The 23,151-nt window shown below is 34.6% G+C and overlaps 1 protein-coding gene and 1 non-coding gene across 2 annotated transcripts; one reads left to right on the top strand and one right to left on the bottom strand.

Moving 5' to 3' along the window:
* The first annotated feature begins 15,010 nt into the window (after nucleotides 1-15,010).
* On the top strand, nucleotides 15,011-15,481 carry LOC147790853 (uncharacterized). The gene has a single exon (XM_087127866.1). It carries the CDS (start codon nucleotides 15,011-15,013, stop codon nucleotides 15,479-15,481), a length of 471 nt encoding a protein of 156 aa, XP_086983992.1.
* Nucleotides 15,482-22,777: 7,296 nt separating this feature from the next.
* Nucleotides 22,778-22,850, bottom strand: TRNAF-GAA (transfer RNA phenylalanine (anticodon GAA)). The gene has a single exon. It is a non-coding gene; the product is annotated as a tRNA-Phe (tRNA).
* Nucleotides 22,851-23,151: the final 301 nt, after the last annotated feature.

Raw genomic sequence — 23,151 nt, 5'->3', positions numbered from 1 at the left:
CGTACGGGTTGTCCTTGTAACAAGGGGCGGGGGCCAGCCAAAGAAGGTCAGTCGGACTAGGTTAGGACCGTTGATCTGGTTCAGCTAGGTTCTTCCATGCGAGAATGTATGCGTATCGGTATCTTCTTTAGGACCGGTTGCTTCCTCCTTTTGTTTATATGTTTAAAGAAACCTTCTAAGCCTGTCTTTCTTACCAGGTGTGATTTAATCTTTCAGCTCAAAGAGACGGAAAAGGTAGGAGTACGACTACCTTTCCCTTTTCTTGCCCGAGCCAAGGGATCATTCAGTTTCTACCAAAAAGTTTGCTATCTATTAGTTGCCATAATCGAATGTATTTCTCATTTCACGATAGCTCCTCCAAGAGCTTCCTGGTTCGTAGTAGACGAAACCTTGGACTTCTATCGGACGTATAGCATTGCCTGGTGAGCTCGCCGTTGAGGGTTGGCCTTACAGGAGATCGAGCAGCCTTTCTTTCCCTACCTGGTATGCTTTCCCGATTATCGTGCAACTAGCCAACTAGCCAAAGAGAGAGGGAGAGGAATCATGTCAATCAATTTGTATGTGCATTTTGTCCATCATGTACTTGCCTGCTTAGCTTTCTTAGCCAACATCTCTGGTTCGAACCAAGAGGTCCTGCTTATCCATACCTAACAGTCACACTTTCAGCTGAAAGACTGATTTTTTTCATAAAGTCGGTTCATAGATCAAGAAAGAATGAAGCTGCTTACAGGGACGGTTACGCGATACGTCTTTTCATACTCGCCTTTTCTTTAACCCTGCTATCAACCTAGCCATTCTTGCTTGTTGATTTAAGGGGTCTCCCCACTGTAGACTACTCGAATTGGTTCTCGCGTCCCTGTGCCAAAAAGGATGGGCGAGTTTGGTTTGAGTGTTCATCGATTAGGTGGATCCATATACTCCGGGGGGGGGGGGGGGGGTGAGACGAGGTGTAGCGTAGTCAGGTCAGCACATCAGTTTTGGGTATGTTGTCCGCTAATGGTTTTAGGAAAAGGGGTACAAATTTTCTACATAGGTCATCTGTGGTCACAATCCTTTTAAGAAAGATGCTCCCAAATAATCGGTGAACAATAGCCTTTAAAGAAGTTTCAGAGAGCAAGAAGAGGCAGAACAGAGAATAGAAGTGAGTCGTGCAAGAAAGAAGAAACTAGTAGGTTTAATTTTGGTTCGTTTGAACTAAAAAACGAACCCAAATTTAAGACTCACTAGCCCAAAGTCCATATGTGGTAAAAAAAAAAAAAAAACCTTCCATGGCCCAACCCTTATTCGCAGTTCGCATCCAACCATTTCCTTTTCAACCTACACGTATGCTCCAGGCCAAACTCACGTAACTAGTTAGAAGATGCGGCCCACAACTGAACGGAAGACAAGTGTCACAATCGCACTCTTGCAGTAGTGAGACAATGATTATGTGACATTTGTTCTAATCCAATGAACAAGTCAACCATGCAAAATTAAGACTGAACGAACAATAGCAGTGTATGCTCGAATCACATCTAGAAGAAATATTTTAGAAAACGTGAGCGAGGAAATACGTTAAAAATAATTTCAAATAAAGAAATGTTATAAGCTAAAAGTGAAGAAACAACAACTGGTCACGTTCTCCTATAGTACATTTTGGGACATTTTAGTCCTGATGGGTGTAGATATGATTTTGAGAACTAATCATACACCCCGTATTGGCACAACAATAATAGTAAAGGCCTATCTAAGATGAAAGCAAGTAAAAGGGGTTTGGAATGATCATGCCACCATGAACCACAAATCGTTTACAAGAATAGCTGAGACATCTAACATGCAGCCACAGGCAACACGCCTTGGCCAATCATGACCGCGACATCTGCCCTTACACAATTTGTCAATATCTCTATCAACCGGCTCTTCATAAACTCAACGTTGTAGGATGAGGCTGACTTTAGGTCTCGCGACGCGCTTCTAGCTGATCTCAGTATTGAGGAGTCTTTTCCAACCTACTAGGACCTGCTGAAAATCACTTCTCGGTTTGTTAACTCTTCAAGTCTTCTCTGTTGGTGTCTTTCCTACTTTCTTCGCTTGAAACAATTTCTTCTTTGCATGATGTCATACCACCTGCTTTTACTTGATGTTTTCTTGGTCAGAATAATAACGTTTCAAGTTACTGACGTGGACAACAGGGTTAGTCTGTATCCATAGGAGCAATTGGATCCTATATGATGTCTTCCTAATCTTGTGGACAACTTCGACTAGTCCATAGAATTTTCCCACCAGTCTTTGGTTCTTGTTGCTTTGAACTCAAAGTTGATTTGACCTTAACTTATCATAACTCTCTATTTGCTTTGAAATTATCGTGGTCGACCCTTCTCTTCATCCGTCTTGATGGTATTTCTGCGTGAACATGTGGTGCTTTAGTGGTTTGTTTTTGTCTCCCTTCTTCAGTAGAGGTGTTGGCTTGGTGTCTTTCCCAAGCATTTGAGTGATCACTGACAAGAGCCTTTGCAGGTCAATATTTCTTCTTACATTTTCTCTATCATGTTCTTTGTGTTCATTTAGATCAAGTGTGTGCATTGTTGTGTTATTCTAATAACTGGTATCAGAGCGAGGAGAGATTCACCACGATCTGTGAAGATGGAAAGTTCAAAGACTGGAATTGAAAAGTTTGATGGATTCGATATCAGTATCTAGAAGATGCAGATTGAAGACTACCTATACGAGAAAGATATTCAGGAACCCATTTTGGGGGTGAAGCTGGATACCATGACCACGGAGGAGTGGAAGCTCAAGGATTGTCACGCCGTAGGGTTAATCTGGTTGACGCTGCCAAGGAATCAAAGAAAGTGCGATTGGAAATGGTCCATACAGACGTTTGGGGACCATCTCCAGTTTCTTCATTTCTAGTACCAAAATTTCATGGATTAGATGTCTTGCACTGTGCAACGACAACTCTCTGTTTTCCTAAGGCTAGTCAGATATCTCATGACCACTCTTTTCCTCCTCACCATATCTAGACACTATAACGTTGATCCACTATTGTCTTATATAGTTAACGTTCACTCTTTAACGTCCAAGAACATTTTATAACTACCACGAAAATCAAACCATACAATAAATTCATACAAGTTTTACAACATATCATATAATACAAAATAGGGTTAGACTGCATACTTGGTCGCAGAGAGACGTGTCATCGAGCTGAGTCATAGAGATATACAACTCTTTATCCTAAGAAAAAATCAATATAATTTAAAATCTGGCTGCTCTGATAGCAATCTGTCACAACCAAATTTCAAGGGTTCAAAACTCAAATAGAAACTAAAATTGAGAGTGAATACAAATAAAAATAAAAGTAAATTAATATAAAATAAGAAAATGTTGTAAAATTAAAATGAGATTGAGAAAACAACACAACATTAAATATAAAATAAAATAAAATTATAAGACGGTGTTGTTCAAATTTATCCAAACAAAAAAAAAAAGTACAAAAGAATTCAAACACAAAGACAGACTAATGCTACATAACAACCCCATCTGTGAGTGCACAACCTTTGAAGGCTCCCTCATCTCAACGGTAAGTTCCATTACGAACCCATCCAAAATAATCACACCTGTGACCGCATCTCCTGACTTTAAACTGCTAGTCTGAACATGGTTTCGTCACGAAAGCTTTAGAGATAAATCTATATTTACAAAAATATTTTCTCTTAATTTATAACTAGTCATAAAAAGAAATAATTAGGTACAAATTTGGTCTAGAATTCAAAACTTTCGAATCTTACTGTTCCTTAACCAGATTCAAATCCAAATTCTTAAACTCCTAGTACCTTAAATAAAGTTGGTATCCTCTCATAAAACAGAAATTTCTCTTAAGATCATTAAATTCTTATAGATTCCACGCTCATCATTAATACAATTATGTTTTATCTTGAACATGCCAAACATGAAACTAAAGTGCGTTCAATTCAACTCCATTTTATTGCCATCTTGAATGATGTGTAGGGTATATTCTTGATTTACCTTAAAGTTCTTGTGACATGACAATTCATATTAGTTAAGCTTTTTGCAAAATCACAAGTTAAAAGACAACAACGACGAACCTAGGTCTATTAGTCAATTCAAGGACAATTTCTTTTTCCATCTTATCGATAATAATAGTTCAACTAAATCCATATTATGCAATGAAACAAGTTTAGGACTCATAAAAACAACTACCTAAATTATGTCCTAAAAATTTGAAAACATAAGTTGTAGTTGATAATTACACAACAATTTCCCTAAATCCATGAATTCATGTCCAATTAGTCAATCCTAAAGATTGTAACTAGCATATAGTAATTGAAGCTCCACATGAAGTAATTTAAAGTTCCCCTTACCTAACTAAAGTTCATCTCATCTTTAATGAAGCACGAATTACACTGAAGTTCATGAAATGCTTATAGACTCCAACTCTGAGTACTATTAAGGCAATTATGTTTCATATGAGTTTGTCATAAATGAAACTAAGGTGCATTCAATACAACTTTATTTTCTTGTCATACGAGGAAAAATAGAAAAATTAAATCAAACAAACTGATGAACTGAACCGAATCAATCCAACCAAAATTGATTAGTTTGTTTATTTTGTTGGGTTGTTGGTTTATTTGATAACCCTTGTATATTATAACAATTCAACTTTTCATTTTATAGCCCTCCAACTACTAAGAAAAGACATTTGGGGTTTAGTGGTATGATTCTCACTTGGAGTGCAAGAGGTTTTGAGTTTAATTCTTGAAATGCCCCTATGTCTAAATCTTTTCTTATCTAAGGACTTCATATTTGAAATCAACCTAACTTCATATTTGACATTTTATACTTACCATCATGCTCTTAATACTCATAGTCTTTCTTAATGTCTCATCCCAAGGCTTTATTCTCCAAGACAAATTCTACATCCGAGGACTTCACGTGTTTCCTGCAATACGACAAAATACGACCCTAATACCTAGGCCTAAGGCTTCATACATATGTTTCAAGTGGTATAACAAGGGTAAGGCTTCATACATATGTTTCAAGTGGTATAACAAGGGCATTTGGTCTAGTGGTATGAAAGTTCGATTCTCAAAATGCCCCTTCATGAGATTGTAGTATGAAAGACATTTACCAAGTAAATAAACACATTAAAATAACACAAGTGACACGTATGTAAACTATGTTATTAATATTTTATTTCTATTACATCTTTCCTTATTTATGAAATAATGAGCGGAGATATTTTTCATTTTCACAATTACTGATGACGGGAGGTTTAGGATTTTTTAATTTTAGAATCGTGGGGATGTAGCTCAGATGGTAGAGCGCTCGCTTCCGGTGTGGAAAGTACGGAGATCGATACCTTGCATCTCCAAATGAATCGATCACTAAACTTATGAAATAATGAGCGGAGATATTTTTTCATTATCACTAAATATATTATTCCATCTTTCCTTGTTTATGAAATAATGAGCGTAGATATTTTTTTATTTTTACAATTATTGATGACGGGAGGTTTAGGGTTTTCTGATGTAATAATCGTGGGGATGTAGTTTAGATACTAGAGCGCTCACTTCTGATGTGGAAAGTACGGGGTTGATACCTTGCATCTCCAAATGAATCGATCACTAAATATATTATTTCTTTTCAATTTTTTCTTATTTACGACATAATGAGCAGGGATAGTTTTTCATGTCACTATTATTGATGACGAGACGTTTAGGATTTTGTGACATAAGAATCGTGGGGATGTAGCTCAAATGGTAGACCGCTTGCTTTGCATGCGAGAGGTACGGGGATAGATACCACGCATCTCCAAAATAAAACTATCTATTATTAAATATATTATTGAAAATTATTTATTTTCAATTTTTCCTTATTCATGACAGGTTGAGTAGCGATATTCTTCATTTTCACTATTATTGATGATGGAAAATTTAGTGTTTTGTGATGCAAGAATTGTGGGGATGTAGCTTCGCTTAGCATGGGAGAGGTACGAGGATCGATACCTCGCATCTCCAAAAGAAACTATTTATTATTAATATTTTATTTATATTCAATATTTTCTTATTTATGACATAATATGCAGAGATACTTTTTCATTTTCACAATTATTGATGAAGCGACGTTTAGGGTTTTTTGATGTAAGAATCATAGGGATGTAGTTCAAATGGTAGAGCGTTCATTTTCCATGTGGAAAGTACGGGGATCAATACCTTGCATCTCCGATTGAATCGATTACTAAATATGTTATTTCTTTTCAATTTTTTCTTATTTAGGACATAATAAGAAAGGATAGTTTTTCATTTTCACTATTATTGATGACGAAATGTAATAGCCCAAAAATAAATAAAGAAATAAACAAAAAAAATAGTTAACATAATAATAATAATAATTAATTAATTAATTTAAAAATAAAAAAAAATAATTCCCCACCTCTCTCCACTAACCTCTCATCCCTTCCCACAGTTATCTCTCCTCGACTCATCTTAAGCCAACTGCAAAAATAAAGAAAGAAACAGAAAAACAACAATGGTCAGATCTGAGAAAAGTACAATGGCTATTGCAGATTTACAGATTTTTGTCAGTTATTACGGTAAAATCCTATGTCAGATTTCCTTTTCCTTTATAGTTATGGTGATAAGAAATTAATTTAGGATCAAATCTTCTTTCCTATCTTAATAGTCTGTAATAATCAGATACCATATACAATTATTAGATTTTTGTTAGCATTTTAATTATACAAAATAAGGTTATAAGTTAGATTCAATAAAATTTTAGGTGGCAAATCTATAAACTAAAACATCCTGTACTTCAAATTGGTCAGTAATATCTGTTTACACAATTGAAAAACCGATTTACAGAATGAAAAAATGAGAGAGAGGGAGGGAGATTGAGGAAAGATTTGTTAAACAGTATTTAACAATAAAAGGAAATATCATACGTCAGTGAGCTCCTTCCAATTTTAAAACCTATTTACAGAATGAAAAAGATTAGAGAGAGAGAGGGAGAGCAAGGAAAGATTTGTTAAACAATATTTAACAATAATAGGAAATATCAGACAGCAGTGAGCTCCTTTCAATTTTGTGTAACAGAAAACATTCAAAGGAAATATCAGACGCCACTGAGCTCCTTCCAATTTTAAAACCTATTTAACGAATGAAAAAGATTAGAGAGAGAGAGAGAGGGAGAGCAAGGAAAGATTTGTTAAACAGTATTTAACAATAATAGGAAATAGTATTTAACAATAATAGGAAATATCAGACAGCAGTGAGAGAGAGAGGGAGAGCAAGGAAAGATTTGTTAAACAGTATTTAACAATAATAGGAAATAGTATTTAACAATAATAGGAAATATCAGACAGCAGTGAGAGAGAGGGAGAGCAAGGAAAGATTTGTTAAACAGTATTTAACAATAATAGGAAATATCAGACAGCAGTGAAATCCTTTCAATTTTGTGTAACAGAAAACATTCAGAATTTTTACAAGAGGGCAGTGAGCTTCTCTAAATTTTGTCCAAACACAAAATATCAGAATTTTAAGATGGCCAATGTAAATTAGAGTAATAATTTTATAGAGATAAAACTTGAAACTGATGTCATGAGCTCATATAGGTTGGCTTGGATTTCAAAGGACGGAATCGAACTTTCATTAAAGATATATTTGTGACAACGACTTAAGCTATCCAGGTAAGTGACCTTACTATCGGCATGGTTATATTTGATGTTGACACATGCCCTGTGGTTCTGCACGTGTCATATATGTTGATACGTGTGAATTGTCTGTGGATCGATATGCTTCCTATGTGTTATGTTATGTTATAATATGTGGTTTGTATGATAATAATTATGGTACGATGTGCTCAAGAATATGTTTGAGATAGGGTATGAGAAGGATGCACAAAACGAAATGTAACGATAGAAGTAAGATACGTTCATGAAACGTTAGAGTTAGGTTACATACCGGAGTGCTATGGATAGGAGAGATTGATGAAAGAATACGGTTAGGTTATGGGTGGAAAGGGATAGGTTTGTGATAGATTGGTAGAACGATAGCGTTAGGGTACGTTCTTGTGACGATATGACTAAGGTTCGTCACGTAATGATATGTCTGTGATAGGTATAAGAACGTCAAGGCTATGGTAAGTTAGAGAACGATATGACTATGAAGTGTTTACGTTATGACTTGGTTATGATATGATACATTGTATGCTAGATTATTGTGCTTAAGTACGAAATCATGTGAATGTGAATGTATGTTATTTATGCTGCTTAGTTGATGTGATATGAATGCATGTGACGATGTGTGGCCCTTGTACGATTAGGACTTGTTGTATGAGTATTGGAATGTAACTGAATGAATTGTATGACATGAAATACGGTAAATTGCATGATACATAACCCCGCTAGGAATATGTATGATATGTAACGAAATGAGAATGAGAATGACATGTAAGCATGAAAACGTGACACGGGGTTATGTTCATTAAATGATGACTGTAGGACTAGTGGGACCTCATGCATATTGTGTGATCATGCATTTGGGGCGATACCCCTATCCCATCACGAGGGTACGGATGCGTACATCCAAATGGCAGGACAACGATCGTTATGCCCTGCATAGCGCTGCCGTGACGGTTTTAGTTTTAACGGGTCCCGGTGGGCCCCCAGAGCATGCCCACCGGCTAGGGACAGTGGCCCAGCGGTGTGCGAACTAGCTGGTGAGCCCATACTCGCACGTATGGGCTGCGTGTAGAGTATATGGTACACGTCCACGATTACCTATTAGGATTACACAGTAGGGAAAATGAAACGAAACGAAACGAAAAAGAAACGAAATGAAACGAAACGAAATGAAACGAAACGAAAGATAGGTCCCATCATTTCATTGCATGTGATTGTTGCATTTAACCCCAATAGTGGGGTCACTTACTGAGTATTTCTTTAAATACTCAGGCCATGTGCTACTACATTTTTCAGGTTAAGGCAAGGCATTCCTGTACGGCTGACGACGGCATCGCAACTCGAGATCATGGCACATGCATAGGATAGTGGTATTTATTTTCTTAGACTTAGGATAGAATAGGATGTTTTAAACTTAAACGCTTATTTATTTTATTTTGGGTCTTTTGTTGTGTCGTTTTAAAGATGTTTTCGAAACACTTAAGTCCATGGCTGTGTTTTTAAGTTAAAGGTTATGTTTTATGAAATTTAAATGAAGTCTTCCGCATTCAATGTTTATAGTATGTATACAGTAGTGACCTTAAATTAAGTAGAAAATTTTGGGTCGTTACACGAAATGTTTAGGACTTTGTGACATTAGAATTGTGGGGATATAGCTTAGATGGTAGAGCACTCGCTTTGCATGCGAGAGGTATGGGGATCGATACCCTGCATCTTTAGATTTTCTTCATTTTCACTATTATTGATGATGGGAATTTGAGGGTTTTATCATGCAACAATTGTGGGGATGTAGCTCGGGATGTAGCTTATGATGGGAAATGTTTTATGATGCAAGAATTGTGGGGATGTAGCTTATGATGGAAAATTTAGGGTTTTATGATACAAATTGTGGGGATGTAGCTTATGATGGAAAATTTAGGGTTTTATGATACAAATTGTGGGGATGTAGCTTATGATGGAAAATTTAGGGTTTTATGATGCAAGAATTGTGGGGATGTAGTTTATGATGGAAAATTTAGGGTTTTATGATGCAAGAATTGTGGGGATGTAGCTTATGATGGGAAATTTAGGGTTTTATGATGAAAGAATTGTGGGGATGTAGCTAGAGCTCATTTAACATGCAATGGTAGAGCTCATTTAACATGCAAGAGGTAAGGGGATATCCCGCATCTCCAAAAGAAACTATTTGTTATTAATATTTTACTTCTATTCAACTTTTCCTTATTTATGACATAATTAGCGGAGATATTTTTTCATTTTCACTAGAATTGATGACAGAACATTTAGAATTTTCTGATATAAGTATTGTGGGAATGTAGCTTAGATGGTAGATTGCTTGCTTAGCATGCGAGAGGTACGGGGATCGGATTGATACCCCATATCTCCAATAGAAACTATTCGTTATTACTTTATTTCTATTCAATTTTTTCTTATTTATGACATAATGAATAGCGTTATTTTTTTATTTTCACTATTATTGATGACGAGATGTTTAGGATTTTGTAACATAAGAATCTAGAGGATATAGCTTAGATGGTAGAGCGTTTGCATCCCATGTGAGAAGTACTGGGATCGATACCAGGCATCAACAAAGAAAACGATTACTAAATATATTAGTTCTTTTAAGTTTTTCACTTTCAATATCATTGATGACGGGAAGTTTAGAGTTTTTGAATGTAAAATCATGGGAATGTAGCATGCGAGAGATACGGGGATCGATACCTCGCATCTCCAAAAGAAACTATTCGTTATTACTATTTTATTTCTATTCAATATTTCCTTATTTATGACATATTGAGTAGCGATATTTTTTTCATTTTCACTATTATTCATGACGAGACGTTTAGGGTTTTGTGACGTAAAAATTGTGGAGATGTAGCTTAGATGGTAGAGCGCTCGCTTTGCATGCGAGTTATACGGGGATTGATAGCCCGCATCTCCAAAAGAAAGTATTTAATTCGTTATTATATTTTTTCATTTTCACAATTATCGATGCCCCGCATCACCAAACCAAACTATTTGTTATTAATATTTTGATATTTTTTTTATTTTCACTATTATTGATGATGGGACATTTAAGGTTTTATGATGAACAAATCATGGGGATGTAGCTCAGATGGTAGAGCGCTCGCTTTGCATGCGAGTGGTACGAGGATTGATACCCTGCATCTCCAAATATAAGACTATCTATTATTAAATATATTATTTTTTTTCAATTTTTCCTTATTCATGTCATGTTAGGTAGTAATATTTCTTCATTTCCACTATTATTGATGACGGGAAATTAGGGTTTTGTGATGCAAAAATAGTGGGGATGTAGCTCAGATGGTAGAGCGCTTGCTTAGCATGCGAGAGGTACGGGGTACGGAGATCGATACCTCGAATCTCCAAAAGAGAGAGATTGTTTTTTTAAGTATGAGTTAATTTAACATGTTATGTATAAGGTGGGTACAAGAGAAAAAGAAAAGATACTTATATAAGGATTATTATATCATTATGGCTATGTCATTCTTATAGATAAAAGAGAGTAATGTCCCATATAGAGAGGACTTATTGTAAGTAAAGAAAGCAATCTAGTGTCCCACAAGCACATATAGAGAGAGGACTTTGGCTATGCCATTCTTATAGATAAAAGAGAGTAATGTCCCATATAGAGAGAGGACTTATTGTAAGTAAAGAAAGCAATCTAGTGTCCCACAAGCACATATAGAGAGAGGACTTATAAGTCTAAAGAAAGCAATCTAGTTATACTGCTACTTATGGAGAGGGAATTTGATGAATTCCTCAAAAGATAAGAGCTTATAGGATGGCGGTAGTCCGATGCATATGACGGAACTTCTTCACAATTGCAATATTTGACTAATGAATATTATTGTCATTTATAGCTTCTTATAGGATGGCGGTAGTCCGATGTATATGACGGAACTTCTTCACAATTGCAATATCTGACTAATGAATATTATTTTCATTTATAGCTTCTATCGCAATAATATAAAATTTGGGGTTAAAGCCTATATGGGACTGAAAAGACCATTCACCACACCTTGTAAATTAAATTATATCTACCACCTCTGAAATTTTCCACGGCAAACCTTCCAACAGCTTGCACTTCTTCGTCATTGACATCCTTAATTGGAACTAGATTTTAAGACAAATCTTCTCCACGACTCACTTTTGAACACTTTTATAGATAGTTTCAACAAACTTACTTTGCTCGTTAATACTTTGGAGTTCTATATTTATAATTGGAGAACGCTATTCAAATTGATAGGGTCGAATCTTACAACAAAGTCTAATTGAGCCTCCCTCTATTAGGAGATAGCTTCGAATCAAATTCTTTAGTTTGGACAATGGTTGCAATGTTTTAGTCAAACAACCGAGACTAGTGTATTACCAATAGTATAAACATTCTGTACGTCTATTTTCTTACATATTAACAATTGTATACAAATAATAATTAAATTTATGAGAAGAAGTTTGAATGGAGTTTTATTATTATTATTATTATTATTATTATTTTTTTTTTTTTTTTTTTTTTTTACATTTAGGAGAACAAAAACAAAGATTCAAGAAGATGTGATTCATGCCATGTTTTAATTTTTATTATTTCTTATTTCTCAAAATATTAAAAAAAAAATTATCCTCTTTATTTGATTATTTTCTATTGAGTGAATCTAAAGTGAAACACACTCTCTACCCCAAGTAATTGCAAGATGCAAGTTTCACACTAAGAGGAATCAAAGTCCCAAGTATCAACGTCTTTTAAGTGTCAATTTTTATTCTCCATCTCAACATAAATTAAACTTATTTTCGTGAAGATATCTATTTATAAAAACAAAATATCTCAGAGTCACAAAAATAAAAATGAGCTATAGATATGAGACATAAATATGATACCAAATAGATAGGGTAACTCTTCGGATTAGATTTGATTGACTTATTTGGATTAAATTTGATCTAGTTATTTGAATTAGATTTGATTTAGTCATTCTTCAATTGGATGAGAGATTTCTCCCAATCCTTCTGATCTTTACAGTTTTCTTTTTCTGTTCGTAAGAGTAACATGTCATTCTTAAAAAACTAGACACCGATGTGACAATGATACATTAATTAAAAAGAATTATTTCAAAAAAATTATCAATTTTATATTAGAAATAAATTCATATAAATAAGTTTATATATTTGTATACTTAAAAAAAAGCTTAATGTACGTTTCACTCTCAAAATATATTCAAAGTCAAGTGTCTGATACGATGGATTATAAATTTGTAATGTATCAATACATGCCCAACACGTGTCATTAGTGACACTAAGTTATTCTCATGCTTTCTTTACACCCATTTAAAGTAGTTTGAAAATTAGCATGTCAAATATTATAATTGACTAACTACAACTTCAATTTTGTGCTTTAAGTATGGTTTTGACCCAAGAGAAATAAAATCCTTAATTTAGTACATGGTAGCAAAGATGGACATGAGAATGAGTTATTTAGTACATGGTAGCAAACATCGACATGAGAATGAGTTATTTAGTACATGGTAGCAAACATGGACATGAGAATGAGTTATTCTCATATGGAAAGAGATTTAACCTTAAGTTATATCTCATATCCTCTTTTTAACCCATTATTTAGTTTTATTTAGTATGTTTTAGGAAGATATGTCCATCAATAGCAAAAAAAAAAAATAATAATAATAAAAAAAAAAATAAATAGAATAGATTAAATTAGCCAAAAGTAATGACTAACCTAATTAAAAAAAAAAAAGAAACATAAAGGATGAATTGATTAAATTAAATGTAACAAACACACCAAAGTAAGATTAGGAACACAAGTAAAAAAAAAAAAAAAAAAAAACAGCCAAAAATCAAGATTTGGAAACTGTTAAACAATTTTAACATATAGACATTTCAAGACTTTACTCATGCAATATTCCCATGAAATATAACACTAGCATCATAAAATTTAAAGAAATGATTGAAATTGATGTCATGTTCATATAGGTTGACTTTAATACAAAGGACAAATCGAACTTTCTTAAGGATAAATTGGGGACACCAGCCTAAGCTAACCAGGTAGGTGTCCTTACCATCCGTATGGTTATATTTGATGTTGATTGTGCCCGTGGTTTTGCAAGTGTTATATATATTGATATGTGTGAAATGTTTGTGAATCGATATGCTTATGATATGTTATAATATGTGAATTGTATGATAATACCTACGGTACCATGTGTTCAATGGTATATTTGAGATAGGATACGAGAAGGATGCACTAAACGTAATGTAACGATAGAAGTAAGACATGTTCATGAAACGTTATGGTTTGGTTACGTATCGAAGTGCTATGGGTATGACAGATTGATAAAAACGATATGGTCACAATGGATTCATAAAACAATACGATTAGATTGTGGGTAGAAAGGGATAGGATTATGATAGATTGATAGAACGATAGCGTTAGGATACGTTCCTGTAACGTTATGACTAAGGTACATTCAGGTAACGACACAACTATGATATGTCTAAGAACGTTAAGGCTATGATAAATTAGGGAAGGATATAACCACAAAGTTTTTACGATATGATATGATTATGATACGACATGTGAAGGACGGATTTATATCCAACAAGTGTCAAAGAGGGACGTGAGAATAAATTATTCTCAAGCTTTCTTTACATCGGTCAAAGAGTATTTGATAAGCTTTCAAAATTAAGGGTTTTCTTTTTTACTCTTCTTTCTTTCTCCCTTTTAACGTTTAATTTTTTTTTTAAATAAAAAAAGTTTAATGTGAGAATGAAGAAGTTAGAAAGGAGGAAGAAATGAATGTAATAAAACTTTTCCGTCGGTAGGAATGGAAATGGTGAATGGGTCCTTGATGATAGTCGACCGTTATACTCTGGTTTTGGATGTAAGTGATGATTATCAGCAATATGAGTTGTGTCAATACCACACCGTTATCAAGAGGAAGTAAAGTAGAGTAGAATAGATCAAGCGATCCATTTGTTGAGAGTATTGTACGAGACACACAAGTAAGAATGTTGGATATAATATTAAGAGGATATTTTGTCGTGATAATTAGTTAGAATATATCTCAGATATTTAGGGAGTAGTTAGTATAGATTTGATTAACCCTATATTTTATTTATTTACCAGATTTAGTTAGATAATATTTTTTCTATTTTTAGGTATTAGTTGATAGTTTGTATCCTATTTAAACGTGTTAAACCTGAATGAAGATCATACTCTCAATCCCAATTCTATTTCTATTTCTCATTCTTAACATGGTATCAGAGCACCGATCTTGGTTCTTAAATATCAAAATTTCCTTTATGGCGGAATCAGCCAAATCCAGCTTCAAAATTTCGGATGTTGATTTAACACATCCGTACTATATTCATCATTCTGATCAGCCAGGATATTCACTTGTTCCAATCAAATTAAATGGAGCAAATTATCAATCCTGGAGTAAATCAGTTATGCATGCTCTTATTGCCAAGAAGAAAATTGGCTTCATTGATGGCACAATTGAGGAACCGTCCCAAGATGCAAATTCAACCGAATTCGAACTCTGGAATCAGTGCAACAGTATGATAATATCTTGGTTAACTCATTCCGTTGAAGCAGATATCGCTAAAGGCATTATTCACGCCAAGACAGCTCATCAAGTGTGGGTTGATCTTCACGATCAATTCTCACAAAAGAATGCTCCAACAATTTTTCAAATACAAAACTCGATAGCAACGATGTCACAAGGAACCATGGCACTGTCAACATATTTCACAAAGCTCAAAGCACTCTAGGATGAACTGGAAGCGTACCGCACACCATTTACCTGTAATCAACGTCAAATACATATTGATCAACGCGAAGAAGACAAGTTGATGCAATTGCTCATGGGGCTCAATCAGTCTTATAAAACGGTGAGATCTAACATATTGATGATGTCTCCATTACCTAATGTGAGGCAAGCCTATTCATTACTTGTACAAGAAGAGATGCAGCGTCAGGTAACTTCCGAACCTACTGAGAAAATCTCGATTGCATCAGCAGTGCAAAAGAAAACAATATATTCAAAATTCGCCAAGGACAAATTGTGTGAACACTGCAATAAAAGTGGTCATACAATTAATGAGTGTCGAATTCTTAAGTTTCACTGTAAGTTTTGTGATAGAAGGGGCCATACAGAAGATCGGTGTCGACAGAAAAATAATTCTGGAAGGACAAGACAAGACAATCAACACAATAACCGTGGATATCGATCATCTGCAAATATGGCCGATGTTTCACAGTTGAATACAGAAGAACAGTCACCTAATTCCATTCCAAATTTTTCTTCTGAGCAATTACGACAGTTAGCACAAGCCTTATCTGCAATCAATCATCACCCTTCTGGTAATTCTGACAATCACATCAATGTTGCAGGTTTGTTTCCCATATCTACATTATCTATTAACTCTGCGAGTTCTAATTCATGGATTCTCGATAGTGGAGCTACGGATCATATAGTATCAAAATCTTCTGTTATGACTGAACCAAAGGCTGCCATCATGTCTACAATAAATTTGCCTAATGGAGAGACAGCACGTGTGTCACATACTGACAATATTTCCCTTAGCCCTAACCTTCAATTAAACAACGTTTTATGTGTGCCTTCATTCAATTTAAACCTAATGTCGATCAGCAAACTTACCAATAACTTGAAATGTTATGTCACCTTCTATTCTAATTCTTGTGTTATGCAGGACTTGGCTACGGGGAAGATGATTGGCTCGGGTAAACAATTTGGAGGTCTCTATCATATTTCTTCATCTCCAATCAAATCTTCAGCTCATCAAGTATCTCAGTCATCTGATTTGTGGCATTTACGCCTAGGTCATTCTTCCTTTTCTCGTTTTAAATTTCTAGCTGATCAATTGCATCTTAATAATGCGAGTTATTCTCATAATTGTAGTATTTGCCCGTTAGCAAAACAAACTAGGTTGTCTTTCCCAAGAAGTTCAATAACAACCCATTCTGCTTTTGATCTGATACATTGTGATGTTTGGGGACCACATAAAATTCCTACCCATTCTGGTTTGCGTTTTTTTCTCACTATTGTTGATGATTTTACTCGATGTACTTGGGTTTTTTTTAATGCAAAATAAGTCAGAAGTACATCATTTGTTAATGAACTTTGTTAAATTCGTTCAAACTCAATTTCATACTACTATCAAGATAGTTCGATCAGACAATGGGACTGAGTTCCTATCTTTGCAACCATTCTTTACTTCTTGTGGTATTGAATTTCAGCGCACTTGTGTCTATACTCCACAACAAAATGGAGTCGTAGAACGCAAGCATCGCCATATCCTAAATGTAGCTAGGTCTCTTCTTTTTCAGTCACAGGTTCCACTTAATTTTTGGGGAGAGTGCATTTTAACGGCTGTTTATCTTATAAATAGAACGCCATCACCATTATTATCTAACAAGACACCCTTTGAAGCACTCTACAAACGACCACCTACATTTCATCATCTTAAAGTTTTTGGTTGTAAATGTTATGCAACTATAGTACATCCTAAGCAAAAATTTGAACCTAGGGCAACTCCTTGTGTTTTCGTAGGATATCCTTGTGGTCATAAAGGTTACAAGTTGTATGACATGCAATCTCACAAATTCTTTATCAGCCGTGATGTCAAATTTTGTGAAGATGATTTTCCTTTTTCATCAGCTTCACAAACTTCGACATTAGCTCCTTCGACTCCTGTTGTACCACTTCATGATCCATCCTACTCAAACATCCATCCTCCACCTTCTATTCCTTCACCTCCTACTCCTCCTTCACCTCCTATCCCTTCACCTACTACTCCGTCGTCTCCTCCACCTTCTCCAGATTCGCCCACTAATTCCAATCCTAACCCACCTGATACATCAGCTCCACTTCGACGTTCTACTCGTACTACACAGCCTCCAGCTTGGCATAAGGATTATGAGATGTCTTTTGGAGCCAATCATTTAACCTCTAGCTCAAGTCCCGGCACTGGCACCAGGTATCCCCTTCATCATTACCTTTCATTCTCTCGTTTTTCTTCTACTCAACGTGCTTTTCTAGCTCTTATTACATCCCAGACAGAACCTAAAACCTATGACGAGGCAGTTGGCGACCCGTTATGGCAGCAGGCTATGAATGATGAAATTGCAGCTTTGAAACGTAATCATACATGGTCTCTCGTTCCTCTACCACTTGGTCATAAAGCTATTGGTTGTCGTTGGGTGTACAAAATTAAATACAACTCTGATGGTTCTGTTGAACGTTATAAAGCTCGACTAGTAGTAAAGGGATACACTCAGGTTGAAGGTATTGATTACACAGAAACATTTTCCCCTACAGCGAAACTTACTACACTTCGTTGCTTACTCACTGTTGCTGCTGCTCGAAAATGGTTCACCCATCAGTTGGATGTTCAAAATGCCTTTCTCCATGGTAATCTAGACGAGGAAGTTTATATGTCTTTACCACCAGATCTTCGCCGACAGGGGGAGAATACAGTATGTCGGCTCCATAAATCTCTTTATGGATTAAAACAGGCTTCTCGCAATTGGTTCTCCATATTTTCTACAACTATACAAAATGCAGGCTACACTCAGTCCAAAGCAGATTACTCTTTGTTTACTAAGAGTAAAGGTACTTCTTTCACTGCAGTTCTAATCTATGTTGATGATATTCTGTTGACAGGCAATGATCTCGAAGAAATTCAATATCTCAAGACTAGTTTACTCCAGAAATTTCTTATCAAAGATTTAGGAAATTTGAAATATTTTCTAGGCATTGAATTCTCTCGATCTAGAAAAGGAATTTTTATGTCTCAAAGAAAGTATGCTCTAGACATTCTTCAAGACACAGGTCTTACAGGAGCACGTCCAGACAAATTTCCTATGGAGCAAAATCTGAAACTTTCTTTAACTGAAGGAGAGAAGTTGAATGATCCAAGTAAATACAGACGGTTGATTGGCGGATTAATATATTTGACCGTCACTAGGCCTGACATAGCTTATTCAGTTCGTATGCTTAGCCAATTTATGCATGAACCAAGAAAACCACATTGGGAGGCAGCTCTTCGAGTTCTGAGGTACATCAAAGGCACTCCTGGTCAAGGACTTCTACTGCCATCTGAAAACAATTTAAGATTACAGGCATACTGCGATTCTGACTAGGGTGGTTGTCGAACTTCCAGACGATCTATTTCTGGGTTCTGCATTTTCCTCGGAAATTCAATTCTTTCTTGGAAGTCTAAAAAGCAGACTAATGTGTCTAGATCATCAGCAGAAGCCGAGTATCGAGCTATGACAAATACTTGTTTAGAGTTAACTTGGTTAAGATACATTCTTCAAGACTTGAATGTTCCACTGTCCGAACCAGCATTATTATATTGTGATAATCAAGCAGCATTACATATAGCAGCCAATCCAGTTTTTCATGAACGTACGAAACACATTGAAATAGATTGTCATATAGTTCGAGAAAAGTTACAAGCTGGAATCATCAAACCGTGTTATGTTTCGACCAAAATGCAATTGGCAGATGTTTTTACTAAAGCTTTGGGAAGACAGCAATTTGACTTTTTGAAGGACAAGTTGGGTGTGATCGACATACACTCTCCAACTTGAGGGGGAGTATTAAGAGGATATTTTGTCGTGATAATTAGTTAGAATATATCTCAGATATTTAGGGAGTTGTTAGTATAGATTTGATTAACCGTATATTTTATTTATTTACCAGATTTAGTTAGATAATATTTTTTCTATTTTTAGGTATTAGTTGATAGTTTGTATCCTATTTAAACGTGTTAAACCTGAATGAAGATCATACTCTCAATCCCAATTCTATTTCTATTTCTCATTCTTAACATATAACTACTCTTTCACATCTGAGGGATGAGTCTCATAGATCCAACAACATTATCAAAGAAACTTCAGGTGGTAGTGATTGCTTGCATTGGTGTCTCCGTGGTATCCCAGCCACACGGAACATGATTTTTCTTGCTAAAATATAGCTTCATTTGTCTTAAAAGTTCACTTTTGAGTAATCCAGGAAGACTTCTTAATTTGCAACCTCTTATGAAGATGATCACTCCGAGGTGGATTTGTTAGTGAAGATGCAATTAGACAATCAGGGTTTTATATCAATGGTTCCATTTATATCTATAAATGAAATTTGTGGTGTATTTTTTTGGAAATTCAACAATAATCATGGGTTACATGGTTACCATTCTAAAGAAATTCAACTTTCGACCTTTTGTGAATGCTCAAACCTACTTGAAAAATACTGTCAATTATGATCCATAATACTCACCGACTCAAAATTGAGGTTTGTTCATGTTTGAAAATGTGACAAACCAAAAGACAAGATGCTAATTAATATTGTTTGTGATTGTTGTTGTGAATTCTTCATCTTTGAATACATATTTTGGTTGGTTTATGAATTTTTCCATCTTTTAAAAATATTATTTTTTTAGTTCGGGCCTAATTTCATAATAGGCGATCACAATATTGCAACATTTTAAGTTACTTTTAAGCTTAAAGGTCGATGAATAAAGTAATTACGGCAAGTTCTTTTTATGCATCTTATTTTGATCTAGCACATAAATGCTTCCTAATTATTTTATTTATTTTTTTATGAATTAGGTTATGAAGATCATTTGAATTATAAACGCTTTAATTCAAACAATATTTAATAACTAATTATTTTAATATTTATACTCAAATATACTAACAAGTACTAATAACACTAGTCTCAATGACTTAAAGAATACAACTATTATTTCGAACTATAAAGAATTTAATTCCAACCTATTCTAATGGACAGTTTGCTTTATTAGATTCTACTGGAAGATTTCACTTCATAGCGTTCAACTACAACTATAAATATCAAATTCTTAAGTATTCATGAACAAAATCGGCCTAACAATGTCTCTTGGAACTATTTACCAAAGGTGTTAGAATGAGCCGTGTGGAAGGGTTGTCTTTAGATGCTTTAGTACCAATTAAGGATGTCAATATCCTAGTAGTGCGGAATGGAGGAACATTCATAGTTGAAAAGAATAACGAGAATAGTGGGCATCGTTTCATCTACAAGCGTGTGGTGAACGGTCTGGTTGGTATGACCAGAGAACATTGTCCTCGTAGAATTTATATTATTGTGATAGAAGTTATAAATAACGATGATATTCCTTGGTCTTTTATTACAAAGGTGCAGAACTTTCTTTTTGTGCATGTGATATATCCATGGCCACCTACTCATAAGCTCTCATCTTTTAAAGAAGTTCTCGAGTTCCTTGTCCCCAAGTAGCAATACAACTACTAGAATGCTATCTCTACTTATAATAAACCCTCTCTCTCTCGAAATATATATGTGTGTGTTTGTGGATGTATTACTCTCTTTTATTAATGAAATATGGCATAGTCATAATTGATATTATGAGTATCTTTTCTATCCTTCCCTTCCTTCTTGCTATATAAAGAATATGAAGATTATAAGTAAAAGTGTACAAGTAATTTGTTACTGTTAAAAGGACTCAACTTAGCAACATTGAAAGTAGAATGTATTTACAATTCTACCCGAACATCAATTTTATTGTTCTGTGCAATAAAATGTGTCATTTTCCTAAATGTCTTATAGAGCATTTATAGTCAAATAAATAAAGAATTCTTATAGAGCATTTATAGTCGAATAAAGAATTTGGAATCCACTCTATCTTTAGTTCTACAGACCCTTTCCCACTCCCAATTCAGCTATCCACGCTAACATTAAAATGAAAATTCATCTCTAAATTTAGATAAGATAGTGGTGTGGTGAAGGTGGAAAGAACACGTGACCTTCAAAATCTTCAATATTACAGTCTCCCAACTAAGCTATCCCCTATAACATTGAACATGAAAATTCTGAAATTTTATAAAGAAATAATCACTAAATTTAGATTAAATAGTCAAGTAATTTTAAAAATAAATAATCACACATTTTAGATTGAATATCTAGGTTATGCAAGTTAGTCAACTTGAATTTGGTGGGGTGAACGTGGATCAAACACGCGACTTTCAGATCTTCAGTGACGCTCTCCAAACTGAGCTATCCCCACTAACATTAAAAATAAAAATTCATTGGTAAAGATATTTTCACTACTTCATTGAGATTTTAAAAAGAAATAATCACTAAGTTTAGATTGAATAGCCAGGTTATGCAACTTAGTCAACTTGAATCAGGTGCGGTGAAAGTGGATCAAACACATGACCTTGAGATCTACAGTGACGCTCTCCCAACTAAGCTATCCCCACTAACATTAAAAATGAAAACTCATTAGTAAGGTATTTAGCTAATTCATTGATATTTTAAAAAGAAATAATCACTAATTTTAAATTGAATAATTAGGAGTCAAGTTATGTGACGTGAATCAGGTGCAGTGAAACCGAGTTATCTTCGCTAATATTTGGAAAAAAAAAATCATAAGTAAAGGTATTTCTGGGCGGTGAACGTGGATCAAACACGTGACCTTGAGATCTACAGTGACGCTCTCCCAACTAAGCTATCCCCACTAACATTAAAAATGAAAACTCATTAGTAAGGTATTTAGCTAATTCATTGATATTTTAAAAAGAAATAATCACTAATTTTAAATTGAATAGTTAGGAGTCAAGTTATGTGACGTGAATCAGGTGCAGTGAAACCGAGTTATCTTCGCTAATATTTGAAAAAAAAAATCATAAGTAAAGGTATTTCTGCTAATTCATTATTTATTGAAATTTTAAAAATAAATAATAATTAAATTTTTATTGAATAGTCAGCTTATGCAAATGGAAACAGGTGCGGTGAACGTGGAGATTAAACAAACACGTCACCTTCAAATCTTTAGTTTGACACTCTCCCAACTGAGCTATCCCTGCTAACGTTAAAAATAAAAATTCATAAGTAAAGATATTTCCACTAATTCATTATATTTTAAAAAGAAATAATAATCAACTAAACTATAAGGTGCAACTTAGTCAACGTATACCAGTTGGATAAAAAACCGTATAATCACTAATTTTGAATAGAATAATCAAATTATGCAACGTGAACCAAATGCGGTGAACGTGGATCGAACACGTGACCTTTAGATCTTCAGTCTGACGCTCTCCCAACTGAGCTATCCCCGCAATCATTAGAAATGAAAATTTATCAGTAAAGATATTTTCGCTGATTCATTGAGATTTTAAAAAGAAATAATGACTAATTTTCTATTGAATAGTCAACACGTGACCTTCAAATCTTAAATCTGACGCAAACTGAGCTATCACCGCTGACATTAAAAATGAAAGTTTTTAAGTAAAGATATTTCCGCTAATTAATTGAATAGTCAAATTGTGCAACCATGGATCGAACACGAGACCTTCAGATCTTCAATCTAACGCTCTCTCAACTGAGCTATCCACACTAACATTAAAAATGAAAATTCAT

Source organism: Cucurbita pepo, chromosome 10 (genome assembly GCF_057944985.1).
Source record: "Cucurbita pepo subsp. pepo isolate OVF chromosome 10, ASM5794498v1, whole genome shotgun sequence".
Classification (NCBI taxonomy): domain Eukaryota; kingdom Viridiplantae; phylum Streptophyta; class Magnoliopsida; order Cucurbitales; family Cucurbitaceae; genus Cucurbita; species Cucurbita pepo.
Note: the sequence above shows the minus strand (reverse complement) of the source record. Positions and strands in the feature narration are given on the sequence as shown.